Source organism: Seriola dumerili, unplaced genomic scaffold (genome assembly GCF_002260705.1).
Source record: "Seriola dumerili isolate Sdu_G_001 unplaced genomic scaffold, Sdu_1.0 BDQW01000056.1, whole genome shotgun sequence".
Taxonomy (NCBI): domain Eukaryota; kingdom Metazoa; phylum Chordata; class Actinopteri; order Carangiformes; family Carangidae; genus Seriola; species Seriola dumerili.
Window position 1 is genome coordinate 2,076,152 of NW_019174311.1, and position 17,640 is coordinate 2,093,791.

The 17,640-nt window shown below is 40.0% G+C and overlaps 2 protein-coding genes across 5 annotated transcripts in view; both read left to right on the top strand.

The window, feature by feature from the left end:
- The window catches only part of acot7 (acyl-CoA thioesterase 7), a 54,983-nt gene extending 53,078 nt beyond the window's left edge, over positions 1 to 1,905 (top strand). For all 4 annotated transcript variants that reach the window (XM_022741773.1, XM_022741774.1, XM_022741770.1 and 1 more), the window contains one exon: positions 1,365 to 1,905. In XM_022741773.1, the coding sequence (XP_022597494.1) occupies positions 1,365 to 1,463 (99 nt within the window). In that variant the 3' untranslated portion in view covers positions 1,464 to 1,905. The remainder of the gene's footprint in view (positions 1 to 1,364) is intronic.
- A 5,060-nt stretch (positions 1,906 to 6,965) lies between these two features.
- gpr153 (G protein-coupled receptor 153) overlaps positions 6,966 to 17,640 on the top strand; it is a 44,002-nt gene continuing 33,327 nt past the window's right edge. Inside the window, exon 1 of the mRNA XM_022741916.1 lies at positions 6,966 to 7,217. The gene's annotated coding sequence lies outside the window, so the exon portion shown is untranslated. The remainder of the gene's footprint in view (positions 7,218 to 17,640) is intronic.

Sequence of the window (17,640 nt, forward strand, 5' to 3'; positions counted from 1 at the left end):
AATACTGCACTGTGGTGAAACTTGCTCTCTCTCTCTCTCTCTCTCTCTCTCTCTCTTTTTATTTTTTTATTTTTTTATTTTTTTGCTTTGAAAGTCAATGAACTGGAATGATCCATTACTCTCAGATGAATGGCAAAAGCAAAATTGACTGAGCAGTATGTTGACTGTTATATAACCAGCGTACAACACACCAATACTACAGCTGTAAACTCATGAACCTGCTCTACAGAGAAGATATTCCCATCGGTGTCGTGTTTGTAGCTCAGCGTCCCTATTTTAATATTCTCATTACATTTGAGTTGTGACCCCTCCGCTTGTCCCTGGTATGATTTTTTTTATCAGATCTGCTACCACCCTGCTCTGTCCATAACATTAAGGTGCCATCTGTCAGCTTTGCACCCAGAGTGGCAGGTGCTCTTGAATCTGCCACCCACCTGGTGCTTCACAGGAGAGTGCCTCCATCTGAACATGTCCTTAACGCCGGTATTCACTTTTACAGTATATTTTACATAGAAACACTAACACAAACATATGTGTACATGCTCAGTCTCCTGCTCCCTGAGAGTGAAGAAGAAGGGGAGAAAGAGAAGATGTGTTGTTCACAGGCTTGGACGTGCTGCTCAGAATGAAAACACAAGTGAAAAAGTGAATCAGAGCAGCTGTAAATCCATGGGGGGGCTTCCCAGATTTCCTGGTTATGAAGGTGCTATCAATATCAGGAGGTATAATACAAATATATATGTTGTGTATTACATGCTAAGCCTGCCTGGGAATGTGCCTATAACACCCTGTTATGGAAGTATAAGGAAGTACAATGCACTACAGTAGTACAGCTGAAAACATCAGGATTCATTCAGCTGGGGGTTGCAAATATCCACAGCTGCTTTTGTGGAAATCTGCAGATTAGTTTGAGTTACCTTGTTATGGACCAAAATGTTGGTCAAGAGAAAAAGCCACCAAAAAGTATAGGAGTTCCATGCAATCTGGTGAGTAGTTTTCCTGGTAAGGAATCTTCTGTTATGATTGTCTAATATGTTGCTGAAATGCAGCTAAAGAGTTTTCAAATGTGTCCTTCAAGTGTCCTGCAAATCACCTCATATGGTTTTCTTCTACTATATTTGAATGCATTCCACTGTTTACTTTGCATGCATATAAAGACAAGCCTCTCCCAGCCTCAGTCATTCATTCTGTACTTCACCAAGAAAATGAATGACAATTACAATAGCACAGACTGGCAAATTAGATGCGAGCTTCATGCCCACGGTTAATATAATAACAGCCGGGGGAAACATTCCAGTGTGCAAGATGTGTCAGTGATGAATGTGTCTGAAAACCAATGTTTTGTCTTTTTGCTTGTTCCTCAGATTGAAGGAGAGGAGGAGCAGAGACGCTGTGAGGAGGGCAAAGCGCGTTACCTCCAGAATAAAGCAAAGAGACTCGCAGAGAAGGAGCGCCAGCAGTGATGCCGCTGCTCACCAGCATTTAATGCCTCCAACAACAGTATATCAGCCCCACACAACACACACACACACACAGTATAAAGGAAGTGAAAACCCTCTCTCCTCTTCTGTAATTGTAGCCTCCTGTTAAACCTTAAACCTAAACCTGTGATTATTTTTTCCTGTGCTACACACCAAAGTGTCCACATATGGTTGTATATGTATGTCATAGTAAGAGTACATAATTTTAATTTGGGGAGATTTTTGTTGATGTATGAAGACTATTAATGATCACTGTCAGTGCAAAGTGAGAGTCTGACTGTATGTAGAAGTAAGAGTACTATTTTGTTCTAAGATTTTTAAGTATGAAGACTTGATGACTGTGTCAGTGCAAAGTGATAGTCTTAGCAGATGGAAAATGATGAATAAGAGAGTGAATAATAATGAATAAAAGATCTAAGCGTGAGTCTGGGGCTCTCGCCTCGTGTCCTTGATAGTTTGATGATGATGTCATTGTCTTGGGCATGCCTTGGCAGAGAGGGCACACACTATCCATCTTTTCAGCACTGTGTCTTTCACAGAGAAATCAGGGGAGCTTAGGGGCTTTGACTCAACTTGCATCACTCCCACGCCCACCCTCCCCCTCCCTCCTCTCCGCTCTTCCTCTGCCTGTCTGTCACACTCTAACTCCACCATTTGCTCTGCCTTACCGTGCTTTCCTTTCCTTCTCCTGGTTAGCGTCGTATCCTCATCCATCTCCATTCTCTTGTAATGTCACTTTCTTGCGTCTCTCGTTCACTCCGTTTGTCCCTCAGTCTGCTCTATTCTCCTCCCTGCCTCCCTCTCTGTGTCAGCAGATAAGATGTCAGGACTCCTCACAGCCTGATAGGAACCAGAACTGCAAAAAAAATAAAAAAATGTGTCTGGACATACATCTTTTTCTTCAGAAAGATCAGAAAAATGAATTGAGGTCAGTAGCAGTCAGTCTGAAATCAATATCAATATTGACAGGGACTGAAATGGCTGTGATTAATAACTTGCCATAAAAACTCCTGTTTAAATATTTAGCAGGAATGGTTGTTCATTTGCGTACTGGGAACACTCTTAGACTTGAATCTGATTTATCAGGAGGGGTAGTTAGTCTTCCACCCTGTGCAACAGATGGCAAGGAACGAATGTGAGATCAAAACCAAAGAGAAATTACAAGATTAAAGCCCAGTGAGAGAGCTCTATGAAGAACAGAGCGCCACACAGGTCTAAACCTCAGTAAAATGCCTTTTTGTTTGGACATGTGTTCCTCCTCATGCTGTTTTTCTTACACAGATAAAAACTGATTTGTCATTGGATCTTGAAGGTTATTGTTTTTTGCCCCTCAGTCCCTCCAGCACAGTATGTGCGCTTTTCATTTCCCTTGTGAAAATAAAGTTAGGCTCAAGATGCACTGGGGGGATATATCTATTTTTAACCCCAGTGAAGTTGAGGCATCTGGTGGGAGAAGGAGAAGACAGGGAGACAGGATCCATCTTAGATGGCAAGATAAGACTTCTGGGAAATATGACCTTTAATGAAAAGCATTTGCCTGATGTACCATATCAGCACAGATGCTAGACTGTTCCTGATATTAAAACATTCAAAAATTAGTGTCATTTCTTGTCATTCACAACAGTGTTCATTACTGTCTTCCGCCATTTCAGCTGGTAGCAGCTGCTGGCTTTTATATGTAGTGACACAATATGGTAACCATGGTTACTCATGTGGAGGAACAGAGTTGAAATAGAAGAGATGACATTATCAGAAATAGATGTTGTTCTTCCAGGTAGCAGCGAAGATGATGAAACCTGTTTTAAACTGCATCACTGAAGTCACATGTATATAATCTTTACCCCTGCCACACATGCAGTATGCAGTGTATTCAGTACACTTAGAAACAGTAGCCAATGGCACCAGAGGAAGCTGCATGTCAAACTGCTTTTTTTCCCACCAGACAATAATGAAATGAAGGCAAAAGCTGATCTCATATGTCCACTCATATCTTCACACCTAAATTATGGGATAGCAGCCCACTCACTGCTCTGTCTCAGAGTAAAGAGACTGACGAGGCTACTTAGAAGATGGATGATCCCCTGGTACAGGAGAAAAAACCATTAAGGACTCTGAAGGAAGGATAAATGATAAAGTGAGGCGGTGTTGAGAAAACTCTCTGCTTTCATTACCAAGTGACCCGCTTTGCATTTTCCCCTCAGCGTGTGCACAGCTCAGCAGCGACTCCATCGTCAGTCATTTTCTGACAGCAGGGGCTCTACTTCCATACATGAAATGAGACACAGAAACCTGAACCGTGTGCACATTATACTTCAAGGTCACACGTCATAATAAGTCTGTCAATATTTGCGTGAGGCAACACCGCTGTTAGGTTTGTTGGCAGAAGTTTCAGATGTCCAAAATATCAGCGTCATATGGAGAATGGTTAACCAACTCAATGTTTCCTTTTTGTTTGTAAAAGTGTTTTTCTTTGTTCTTCCTGGAACACCTTCACAGAGCAGAGATATGAGTCCTACATTCATCCCTCCTCTGTTCTCTGGGCTTGGAGCCAGCAGGGCTTTCCTTGCTGAGGAGTAGGTGACGGGCCGTACTTTGTCTGGCCTGGAACCTCCCTTTTTTTTTTTACAACCACAGGAGACCTTACTGGGAGTACTACTAAATTAGGCTACCTCTGACTGTCAGGCACACACACTCCTCCACACAGAGGGGTGGCAATCCTAAGAGGACATCAGCAGGACATTCAAAACAGTGTTAAGGAGTCACGAGTTGCTGTGTGTGTGTGTGTGTGTGTGTGTGTGTGTGTGTGTGTGTGTGTGCGTGTGCGTGTGTGTGTGTGTGTGTGTGTGATGTGATGTGTGATCATGGAGCTGACGGTGAGAGTGGAGGGCAGCCCGGTGCCAGCAGAGCCAGTGGGCGGGAATGCCTTCTGTTAGTTTTTACTTCCAGGTCAGCTACCATCACACAGGAGAAGCTAGAGACGGACATTCTGCTTCTTTTAACAAACTCAAACTTCCTGTCCACTTCTAATGATGGACTTAATAGTGCTAAAAAAAATACATCCATACGAGACTACACCATCATATTCACCAATACATTTCTGAATCTAAACAGTTTGTTACACAAGCTTTATCCAAAATGATTCAAGCTATTACCAGAAATATGTTTGAATTGCTCCTTGGATGCCAGTTAATTGATGCCTATTGCAATTCTGTAAATGGATTGCTAATTCTTTCACCCTCTGACCAATTTGCTGAAGAAGTCCTGACTCACATTACTTAATAATGAACATCATACAGTCTCTGAGATAAAGGTAGATTAGGACCAGCTCCTGCAGAGTCAGACACATTAAAATGTAACACTGCTGTTCACTGAAACGGTGCTCTGGACACATTTGTGAATCAAAGTGCGTCATTTGCTTTAAAGTTGTTAGAAAATGTGAAATCATGAAGAGAAACTTTTTACTCTTTTCCCTTCACAGCCTCCCTCTCTTTTGCTCTTTCTCTCTCGCACACATTTCTAATGGCTGCAAGCACAACTTGCTTCTTTATCTTCTTTCCATCTTCTCAGGTTTTGTTGCATCAAAAGGGGATTTTCCTCAGCCCCTGTTGTATTTCTGAATTTTTTTTGCACTTTACAGTGGAGTAAAACAAGGTGAGCAACATGACAACCAGACAGGTTTTCAACAAACCCCTACTTCATCCCCGTTATCTAAACCACACAAAAGTTAATGCAGCAAAACAGTATACCTGCTCATTGCACACACACCTGCAAGCATTACCTATATAAAGTGCAACAGGTTTAAGTGTTATGGAAGATCTAATGGGGTTTGGGTAATACAGAAAACTTTATTCTCCTTTGTTTTCACATATGGAGGTAGGACATCTAAATATAAAAACACATCTTTCTTATGCAGTGTTTCCGTGGTATATATAGTTTAGAAAACAGGAGTCAACTGTGAACTGTCTGAAGGTTTGTCTGGTTTCTGTTGGAATAGTTTCCTTTGTCTCAGCAATTAAGTTGGTAAGAAAAATGTCATACCTGAATGTAAGATTGTTCAAAATAATATAATTTTAAATCTGTTTTATAGGTAATTTTGTGCTTTGGATTCCCTAACGTGTAGCAAGAACTCTAAACAGGTTCAAGTTTCATTTTACCATAGGAAGCAAAGCCCTCCTCCTCTGGCACTCATGTTTCCCTCTGAGGAAACAAGAATCTTTTGGGAAAGTCTTTCTCTGCAGCACAATTCTCACTGTGCTTTTGTGCCAAAAAATCTTGCCCTTAAATATATGCAATTAAACTGGGCAAATAAGGCAAATGTACAGCATTTATTTAAATAAAATGCATTGTTTCAGCTGCAGTGCCATTATGCATTTGAATAACAAGAAGGGTGTAGACCTTGAGGCTGCAGTGTATCTTTAGGTGCTGTAAGTATTGATGGGATCAGCTGGGAAGCTCAGGGGAAATTTCCTCCCCTCCCTCAGTATCTTGAGGAGCTTCCTTTTTTTAAAGCACTTCAGTGCTGAATAGCCTGGCTGTGTAGGCTACTGCACTGGCAGCTCCCAGGTGTGGTTGTGTGTATCCATTTTAATGAATGGGGAGCAAGGAGAGCGTGCACTACTCATCAGACCATCCACCAAATAAATGAGAATAAAAATAATCCTTATAATAGTGGCGAAAACCAAGGCGCCAGGGACCCCTCTGTGTCTCTCCTCTCATGTCAGGCCTATTAGTTTTCTCACTGGGTACAATCTAAGCCCTGAGGGAGGAACGCCGTTCTTACAGAAGTCATCCAGTCTTACATAACAAGTCGCCTAATGTCAATGAACAAGGACAATTTAAAAGGAGCATCAAAAACACGAGAAAATAATGTGCATTAATGCCACTGATACATATGTGGGCCGATGCAGTTGTCATCTTGAAAGTGTTTTGATAGTGAAAATGGATGCTATGGTAAAAAAAAAAATGGTTTCAGTTTAGAGACTTCTAGCGACCCGCATTTGTCACCTCTTATTTTATCTGGTTATCTCTTAGTCAAAGCCTAATGAAGTCCCTTTTTAATAAACTCATTCAAATTAGACCTTTAATGAAAGTAGCCTATGCCTTCGTGTTCATTTAGAGAGAAGGGGACCTGTTTTTATTCAAAGCAAATGTGCAACATGAAGGAGCAGTTCTCGCTCTGTCAAAATGCCTGACCTCTTTTCCATGAATTATTTCTTATTGCGGTTCACTCCCACGGCCACGGAGAGCCTGACCCGCGAACGAGCCTGAGCTTGCCGGGAGCGCGCAGCAGTCATGCCTCATCCGTCGCTCGCCTCGCCAGTGTCGGAAAATAGGAGAAGAAATTCGTCTTTTCCGTAAAATTACTCGGGCTTTTAGCGCTCCTGCTGTCGCGCGACCGCCCACCGCGTGGTCAAGAAGGAGAAATTTTAACCAGCTCGTCGATAATTTGTTCTTTTTTTTTTTTTTTTTTCCTCCCCCCCGTTAATGAGACAAAGAGAGGGCAACAAGATACGAGAGGAGTACAGCTGTGGTGATGTGCTGTTTCAGGGCTCATCCTTCATTTCGCAGGTCATTGCCTTAACTTGATGCTGTCGACTCTTCCTGCCGCCGTTCAGTTTGGGGATGTAAATGCCGGGAAAGCCACTTTAACGGAGCTGAACTGATGTGACTCAACCAGAGTGTTTTTCATTCCCCCGGAACAATGAGCCGTTAGGAGCCTACACGTCTTGTGGAAAGGTAAGAGAAGTCTCTCACAGCTGATTGTAATCGTGTCAAACTCACTGGTGATTAGCTCATTTGAACAGGTGTAAGAAAACAACGAGGCTTCAGCCGAACAGGTGGTGTTCTGCAGCACGAGCAGCTCCACCGATGAGAGGAAGAAGTGTGTAAATGTAAATATTTGCATTAACATGTAACATTCCTGTGGTCCCACCGTGTAAACCTGACCTATTTTGAGGATTGCTTGATTAACCAGATCGCATGCGAGACAAATGCAGATGAAGAACTGAAAGGCTTAATTACAAATATTACATACTCTGGACTGTGTTACATATTAATTTAACTGAGTGAGGAGAATCTTTTACTTTAAATCCGCGTGCTGGATTAAGACTGGTCATTACACAGAGCTGGTAGGTGTGGGATTACTGGATATGATCAAGATCAGACTCTGCGTTAACACTGTTGGCGATAGATAGAAAAACCCACCAGTAAAAGTAACTACTAAGTGCTGTATTTAGAGGCTGTTTTTGACTTTAGAATAGAATACGGAGTATCCTGTAATCACAAAATGTATCAAGCTGTTTTATCAAGATATAATAGACAGATGAGAATGCACATGTGAGTTGCTGATTTTCAACCTAAATATCGAGATAAAAAGGGTAAAAAATACTTTAAAATTCAGCATCAAACAATCCACCTTGTATGTTTGGTTTTTAGACTACATATTGACACCATCCATTATAGTAGTATACACAGTAATGATGCACTTAAGATACTGGGTACACATTTACAACTCCCACATTAGGCCAAATGAATTTAACATGCTTCCAAATAATTTTACAGCATGCATATGATCTTAATGGTTTTCAGATTGAGAAACGTCTTGCCTGCCCTAGAAACTACATTTTACTCATTGTCCAGAAACTGTCCTGACATGAACTTGTGACTTGAATCAAAAGGAAATATGACAGTAATACCAGAGTTACACGATGGCATTTAGAAAAGGTGAAGCAATGCTTTAAATATCTCTCTGTTGTGTGTAATACAAGCTCGACTGTCAACAGCCTCTTTTCACAGGAACCTGATGGACAGAGAATGAGGAGACAGTCTGATCTTTACATTGTTTTAAATTTTATTTTAATAGGTCTTCCCCATTGAAAAATAGTATAAATAGAAGAAATAGAGGAGAGGGTAGATTGTATGCAGTCAGAGGGTGGCCATGGAAGACAATCCATGACATTCACTGCTCAGAAAGAGGCTGTAGCCTACATGTGACAGTTGCTGCTACAACACAAAGCCTCGCTACAGATCTCAGTGTTTCACAGGGCATATGTGACATTTTGTTTGTCACACGTTTGGCTCTGTCATTTTGTGACCGCATTGGCCCGTGTTCACACTGTTCTGCTTTTCCCACAACACACTGAAAACGGTCTGCTTTCCTCCTGACAGTATTATATGATAATATGGCATTAACGCCAATGAGGAGGACATTTAAAAATGATTAGTCCCTTGCACCGGTTTCAATTTAATAATTAATTTTGTGTTTCATTTTTAATGTATGGCATTATTCCACCTCCTTAAAATGCATGTCTGTTTCAGAGACAAACTCTAAGCCCTCTGCCATATGGTGCCCAGTGATCCAGCTACAGTCATAACTGGAGGTAGCTCAACATAAACAGGAAGAGAGCCTCTAGGGTTACAATTGTGATGGAAAATTCAACTACTTACTCTGTGACAAGCCGGCTGCTCAGCCAAGAGAAGTGCTTAAAATGTGGCTCAAGAACATCAAACAGCATTATGGATCCGGGCTTGTGACCCTTTAATATCTCTGACCTTATTAGTAAATTTGTGGGTATCTATTGACACAGATTGCACCTGTACAGCTGGTAATCCTACGTATTTACTGCAGCTTTGTGTTACAGGACAATCAAGTGCAGGGAGAACGTTATGGAAATCACAGTAGATATGACATATCATTGCTGGAAACTTGCTGTTCTCTAATGGCACTCAGAATTTAAGAAAATAATGTTAAGGTTATTGTATTTTAATGTATCCTCACAGACCCAACAGAATAATGGACGCTTTCTATGTCAAATGAAGTAGTGTGAACTGACTTTTTTTTTAATAGATCAGCAAACTACAACAATTTTGAAAGTTGCTCTAATCAGCTTCAAGTATAGGTTTAAAATGTTTAAACTGTGGAACCAGATACCCATTGAGGACGTCTTAATGGTTTTCCTTTTTATGTTTACTGTGGAGAGAAGAGCACAGCAGACAACATTTAACTGCACTGCAAAAGCCAATTAGAGCTGTTTCAGATTTCCTCAGAGTACCTCTGAGCATAATACCACTGATATTAATTGATGAGTATTTAATGAGTGATACTTAATCTTATGCTATTTGAGATCCGAGATCATGCTGCATCAGTCTGACATGGACTAGGGTATACAGCATTGTGACATCTCCTAATCATACTGGACTGATTAATAGCTGATTGATGCTTTCCTCACCTTCACATTGTGCTGATGTTTAAAGTTTTTTTTTTATACTGGTTTAAAAATTGATACTAAAACTATACTTTTCTTGATATCTTACTTTACAGGATAAACATTTTTTCTTTTTAAAAATGACTTGGTGCTAGGGAAACTATTCATTTCATTCACAGAACGTATAGAGTTTCACCTATTGGCACATTGATCAAGGAGGTTTGATGTGTAACCTACAGCAGGAGGATATTGAATCAATAGAGAAACTGTATTAGTTTCCCCCTCTTGACAGGAAGATCAGAGGTCAAGGTCATAGATCACCTCTAGAGCTTTCTATTTTCTGATGACTGGAGTTTCAATTGTTCAGTTCAGTGACTTAAGTGGAACAGGGCTGACACAGGGCCTCGAATCTAGGTCCTCTGGTCGGAGAGCAGGCTACCAGCTCACCATGCCTCCCTGCTGTGCATTAGTGAATGCTGCGATTAAATGGAAGGGGCGTTTGCACACAACGTGTTGTTGTTGTTGTTGTTGTTGTTGTTGTTTCAGTCCTGGAGTATGAGCGCTTGTGCATATTTGCTGTCTGGTGTTACATGCTGTAAGTGGATACTTTACAATGACAGCAGCTAAGGAGAGTTACTCACTAAGGGAAGATCATTATATACTAGCCTGTATTGAAATGTAAGTTGTCATTTGGCACCAAATTCAGTCATCCTACTCAAATAACACCAAACTTTGTTTCCAAGAAAATGTTTCATTCATAGTTGAAAATAGGGCTTGATGATGGCAAAAATCATAATCATGACAATTTTGATCAATATTGAGATCATGATTATTCAACATGATTTCTCATTGACAAAAAGCGTTGTGTCTATGTAGTTATTCCCGTTATACACGATATAAGTTAAAGATATTCGAGCGTGGGATACACATAGGAGGGATGAAATTTTGTAAATCAAAAATAAAATTCAGATTCAATTTAATTGCCCAGCCCTAGTTGAAAATACATCAGTTACTGCAAACTGGACTTCTGACAGCCGAAATAAACTGAAGCACAATGGTGACATGGATATAAAACTCCAACATGTAACCAATGAGTATTATTATCCATTCAAAAAGGTTTGAAAAATCGGATGGGTCATTCTATGAAGCCCATGGGAGTGTATACGCTTGAAAATTTCACGTTGTCTTTATTGCGTCATAACTCTGCGACCATTTGAGCAAGAGACATGCCGTTTTCTCATTAAATTAGAGAATCAGCGCTTTCTAACAAGCCCATGTCGTCTGTGTGAGTCACTTATTTCGATCAATACACTGACATTATTAGATAGAAAATATTTTTAAAGAAGTCTTACGGTTTGCCTGGCTCATTGCTGCCTTTTCTCTGTGTGTTTACCGATCCATTCTCATCTGCCATCTTTGCTAGTGATGTCTAGAGTCACGTCGCCGTATTGGGCTCTAGTGGGTGCTGTCACAGCCAATCAGAATCTGATTCAGAGGCTTGGCTATCACTTGTTACATACCAAAACAAATGAGAGCAATACTGAATTATTCTGAGCTCACAGTGAGGAGAAGTTTATGGTAGTGACAGAAAACAGACAGAAGGATGTGGCCAGTCGGATATTTAGTGCAGCAGAGGCTTTGGAGCAGATTTTTCAAGGAGCAGACCAAAAAGGCCCATAAATAATGCCCCAAAGAATGAGCAGAACTCAAAGAGAGGAACTTCAAATCACCTCTAGAGCAATCCAAACAGATGTTACAGCTTTCTGTGTTGAAGTTTTCTTTCGTTATTATGGTTTACAGTGATTTTATGTAGAAAATAAGGAAAAATTCAAGATCTGTTTTAAAATTTTATTAGGCAAAAACCAAAGGTATAAAAAAAAAAATGGAAATCTTAATGTTGGCCTCAGATTGGTGACATGGATATAAAACTCTTTCCCAGCATGTGACCACTGAGTACTTTCATCCATCATCCACAGAGGATTGAAAAAGCGGACGGGCCATTAATAGACCAACTGTTGTTGGAGATGTAGCTCAAGTATTTTTTTAAATGAGGCTGGTTTGGCTTTAATGAACCGGCAGTTCACCACTCCTCACTGGGGGGGGCACTATTGTAGTGATTTGCTAGGTCACCTGTAGATGACTACTGACTACACCAGCAAAATGACTCAAAATGGACTCAACTCTTAGTTACTTTGCTGTCCATTGATTACAAGAGCAGAACCAGAAGTAAACACACTATCGCAGTAGAAGAGAAATTTGAGCTTTCCTGTCGGTCACGTAATGTCCATGTCACTCTGTATTTTCAACCTATAGTGCAATACATTTCCCATCCACCATTACTACAGACTATAAGAGAGTATTATATAGGTGATATTATATTGGGAATAGTGGATGAGTGAATGAAGCAGTGATATTGGGCACAGCTTAGGTCTCAGTCAAGATTGCCTAATGATGATGTCATTACTGTAAAGCTGCTGACTCGGGAGAATATCGAGACATGTAGTGAAATTCAGTGTGCCATTATCATGTTATTGACATTTTCTGATACTTACCTTGATGTAAGAAATGATTGGCTTACATGAGAAGAAGTGCTAGTAGACCAGCACAGCAGTGCCAGTTTTATGGTTCAGAATGGTTTAAGTGACTATCTCACAATAAAAATGTTGTTTTATTTTTATGATTATGAGGGAAACATGCAGTTACTGTGATCCAAACCTATTTCATCTTTTTCAGTGAATGCTTTCTTCAAGACTGATGCAGTTGCTATGCAACATACACAATAAGAGATCCAGTCTGGTTCCAGGACATTGAAGCAGAGTATCTAACGTGATAGTGGTTTACTAGTGGCTGATCTGATGAAGTGATGATGAGGATATGTCAGTTATTGGTGACACAGTAAGCCCTCTAGATGTCATGTAAATAACAGATGGAATTTGTGGTTCAAAGGGACTTTGACTATGGAGGGAAGGCCATTTTCTTGGCTGGAAGTTGAACAGGTCCCTACTGGCTTCATAAAGTTTCTAATACTGCACTTTGCCTCTTCCTTTGGATGTAGAGCCTAGAGTGAACACACTGCTAGCGGTAACAGGAATCTTACTAGATCTTAATTAAGCATTGGCCCATTTTTGGTTTTGATGAGTTTGCAAGGCATTTTGAAAGGAGCCACATAAAGGCTAATAAAATCGATAGGCAGACAGTTAAGTAGTGTAATCAGGTCATAGAGCAGAGGCGCTTCTGGTACTGACTCTCTGCCAATCTGTAGTAGGAAGGACAAACTGTCAATATGCATGAAAAAAGATTTTTACTTTATTATTTTTGATGTTTTCCTTTAATGGCTCTGTTGTCAGTGTTTGTGACAAAGTAACCCCTCCCAGTAAAAATCCTTACAGGGTAATTCACAAAAACCCAAAGGCATGACTGAACTGTCACCTCTTCTTCCTTTCTTCCAGGAATACTCATTTGTAAAAACGTTAAACCAACAGTTCTAGAGAAGTCACAAATATCAGCCACCTGCGTTTTAAAGAGGTATGTTGTCAGAGGTATCTGAGCCTTTCTGCAAGACAGTGTGTTAAAGCTGGTCCTGCTGATCATTTGTCAGGCAGGGAGGAACCTCTCCTGGACTCATTGATAACTAGATAATGAGCGCTCGCTGGAGATGAGTAAGATTGATAGTGTTTTGTCCTCTGAGGGCCATTTTAATCCCTCATGGGGTGAAGGAGAGCTCTTCACCTGCACAGTGTAGGTAACACCGTGCGCCACATGTAAACTGGCTGAAACTATGATAAAATATACAATGAAATAGTTGCAAGGTTTTGCATTATATTTCATACACATTTGATTTTATACTGATATTGAACTATTCTGATAAAATTAGAAAAATGAAATATATTATTTTGAATTATCGGTTGTTAGAATAGACATATGTTTTCATTCTAATATTCACCTTAACTGCTGATAAATTCTCAGGGAAATGCTTCTTGTAATTTATCTCCCTGGCCAAATGCTCTTTTCGTACAATACAACATTAGAGCCTGTAAACTGTGTGTGTACGTGCATGCATGCGTGCGTGCGTGTGCGCGCGTGCATATATATACACATACATGATGTATTCATATAAAGCGTGTTAGGGTCCCTTTTAGAGTACATATGTCCAGGATTAAGTAACATAAACACTAAACAGACAGTAATATTAGATCAGTAAACATAGCTCAAACAGATAATAACAGGATGGTTAAAAAAAAGAAATGTAATTTAAATAACAATAAATCAGACGGCAGTGCAGTAACCTTAGATGTTTTGTAATTTCTTTAAAGTGGGACGAGGACATGAATGACGGCCCCTGACATGTACAAAAGCTGTAGAGGACTGTATTAGTACTGGGCAGCTCTTTAACGTGAATGTTTATGACTGTGTAAATGTGAAGCAGGGTGCTGCCTCAAAAAGCATACCTGCTGACTTGATTTTTAAAGTAAAGCACTTGTCATGGGTGAGCTTTGGGATGTAATATTAAACACAGAGGTTGTGCTCTTGGGAAAGCTGTGCCGCCTCCTGGGGCAGAGTATTTTCTTCTCTGACAGCTCCAGGGATGAGTGGCCGGTCTGGCAATAAGACCCCATGCATCACACCTGTCAGCAGGGAGCTTATAAAAGAGGTCCACTCCCCCTGTCTACTCTAGCTCCTGCCAATTTAAAGCTGGGAGATGTGGGTCAGCACCACACATGAACGCCAGCTTTCGCTCTCTGCCACACCCAACACACTGACTGACATTGTGCTGATGAGCATGGTTGGAGAGTGCCTTGAAAATCGTTGTGTTACTTGGAACAGGTTTCTGTGTAATTACTGGTTTGATCTCATTCATACACACTGTCATCCTTCTTGGCCTTTGTTTTAGCGGATGGATCCGTCTTCATGCCTGCCAAAATCTGTCTAGGCACACTTGTCTCTTCCCCTCTGTATCTCAGCTGATTATAGTTTGAGATGAAGAATGAAAAAAATCTTTGTTCCCAAAATGTGACTAATGTGCAAAGTGATAAGTTTGTCATCCAGGAGAAGACTAGCGCTGTGCCTAGAAATGAAGAAGGTCATTCTGACAAATCTGTATTGAAACACAAAAACAGTAAAAGCATACAAGGAAGCTATTAGCAGTCATTTTTATCCTCTAATGTTCTGCAACTTGTTGATAGAAGATGCAGATCTGATCTGTGATACTGTTTTGTTTATTTACCTTCTTGTTACTATTTTATTTCCTGACAGAATTTTTGCAAAACTTAATCTGACTGATTTATTTCACTTTAATGGAAAACCTCAGTAAAACATTAGAAGTACACTATATTAGGAACTGAAGCATTTAGAAGAATGTACCTTTGACATCACAGTTTCTTACACCCAAAGGCATCATTCCGATTTTAGGCTAAATTGATTTTTAAGGATAACCATATTATTTGGAACAAGGTTTTTATATTTAGTTATTATTGTTGAAGAAACAAGCATTTGTTTCTTGTTCCAAAACTGATCGCTCTACCAAATTTCATTAGGTAAAAATATGAATGATTTTCCACACCCCTGCTCTAAAGCAGTTCTTCAAGTTTGAATGTAAACTGTTCATGTATGCCAGGGGAAGCAATTATTAAAATGCATGACGCATCTTCCTTGTATCAACACCTCAGTGAATCTTTGCTCTGTTAACATTCACTATCTTGATGTCAGAGCTTAAGTCTTTTCAGCATGTGTGTAATTGTTGGTGCTGATTTCCCTTGTGTAGAGGACACATTTGGCTTGGAGGCCCAGGGGATTGTGGGTGATTGAGCTGTTAGTTCCACTATGGTTAGGAAGCCTGTCAGTCAAGTGTTTAAATAAAAGCAGTGCTGCAACTACTACCACTATTATTACTTCTACAACAACCACTAAACCACGACTACTATTTCTGCTAGCACTACAAGTAATAGTGCCATCCATACATTACTACTCTTACTGGAAATAATACTTCCTTAAAGCTATTATCAGTGCTCAGACAATGTGTAACATGGTTTTTGTGATTTCTGTAAATAACTCATTCTTTTCAGATTTAACTAGTAGTTTCCTGTTGACGGTGTTTTACTGTAAGCAGGGCTTTCTTGTGGTAAAGACAACTTGGTGCTTCTCACATAAGCTGCTGATTATGATCCAGAGTCCTTCAGCTAAAAACAACCAATAAACCAACAGTTAAATTCATATTCTTTGAATATTGATTTACTAATGAGGGTTAGTAATGAGCTAATTGCAGAAATTTTACTGAGTGTGCTCATTAGGGTCACTTTGAGTCTGAACAAAATCTTCTTAGTTGTTACTGCCAGTATTTACAGTTCTCTTTCACACTGTTGTACCAAAATCTACAATGAGCTGTTTGGCTTTAAGCCTGCAGACTTGTATTAAAGAGGATACATCAGTTTTCACATCATGGTTATTTGGATCTTCATTATCTGTATGAAAACCTTAAACCAACAAATTAAACTTCACAAACAGACCTGCTCCCATTTGGATGGGAGATACTAGAAAGCCAGACAACTGTCAGAAATATTTTACAGCCAAGTCAAAGGCAGATATCAACCTCCTCTCCTTTTTATTTTCTGTGCGTTGTATTTTTGAACCTATTCCTTGAGTCCATTTCCAAACAGAAGAAGATGAAGAAGAAGAACAGAAGCTTTAACTCATTCTCATCCTCAGTTTTCTCCTCTAACAAAAAAGTACAGTAGTTGCTGCCAATGGTAACAACTCATCATAAACTCATGATAAATAAACTTTCTGAAGTGAAGCTTAACTTCAGTTTGGTAATCCAATCCACTGATCAAGCGGCAACCTCTGGGGCTAAAAACTGAAGCCAATATGGAAGTGCTACAAACTGCACTTCTTTCAATGGAAGAGCAGAGCAGAGCTTCAGAAACCTATGGGTAACATCACGGAGACTGTGTCCATCTTTATATATAGTCTTTGCTTTAATTCAATCCGGTGTCCTAGGAAGGACATTCACTGGATGATTCAGCAACAGTGACCAATGCCATTGTTCAGAGCCAGTGTTGGAAGCAGTCTGTCATTTATGTAGCAAAGCAGATTGTGGTGGATAGGCACGTAACGAGTCCAACTTCCATGTCAGTGTTTGAATTCACATTTGCCTTTTTATGAGCTTTATCCACATAGTTTCTCTAACTATAACTGTAGTTGCCATGTGTATAAAACTTGTACAAATATTGCCACAGGGTTTTTGCAGAGTTGTGCAATACTGATGTCGTTGTCTGGCAGGAGGATTTATTTAATTGGTGTGGACCACTTTCCCAGAAATTGTTCCCCTCTGTATATCTCAGTTGTTTTCTGCTACAAAAGCTTTTTCTTTCTTTTTCCAGCCAACTCACACATGAAAGGAACGTGTTGAAGTTTAAAATGTGATACTCACATTTCAATTGGATGTTCATGTCATGAAACAAGATTGTCTGGATCTAATTCATAGTCTAGGCTGGTGTTGTACTTGGGGTTGTTTTGCAGAGTTTACCACATTGTAGACATAATAAACTGTGTCTGCATTTTGCATTTCTGATCTGCGAATATGCACTGTGAAAAAATCATTTTGAAGGCAGTGGAGCACAGCACAGTGCATTTTAATCGACTTTCCTGCCTGCTTTGGCCTGGTTAGGTGCTGCTGGAGGACACTGGCTGATTTAATTGAATTTTAGTCAGAACGATGAAGAATTCCTCCATAAATGTGCATAAATAGAACTGGTAAGATACTGGAGACTATGTACATTCAACACTGGCTTTAATAGGCATACAGTCTAATAAAAGTAATCTGTGAATTATCGGTCATCACATATACTAACCCATAATGGCCCTCAACTCAAAATATTCGATTAAAGATGGCACCAGTTAAAAATACCATCCGTGTATTGTATGTTTCAAATCTCCTCACAGTACATAGAGAAACTGCG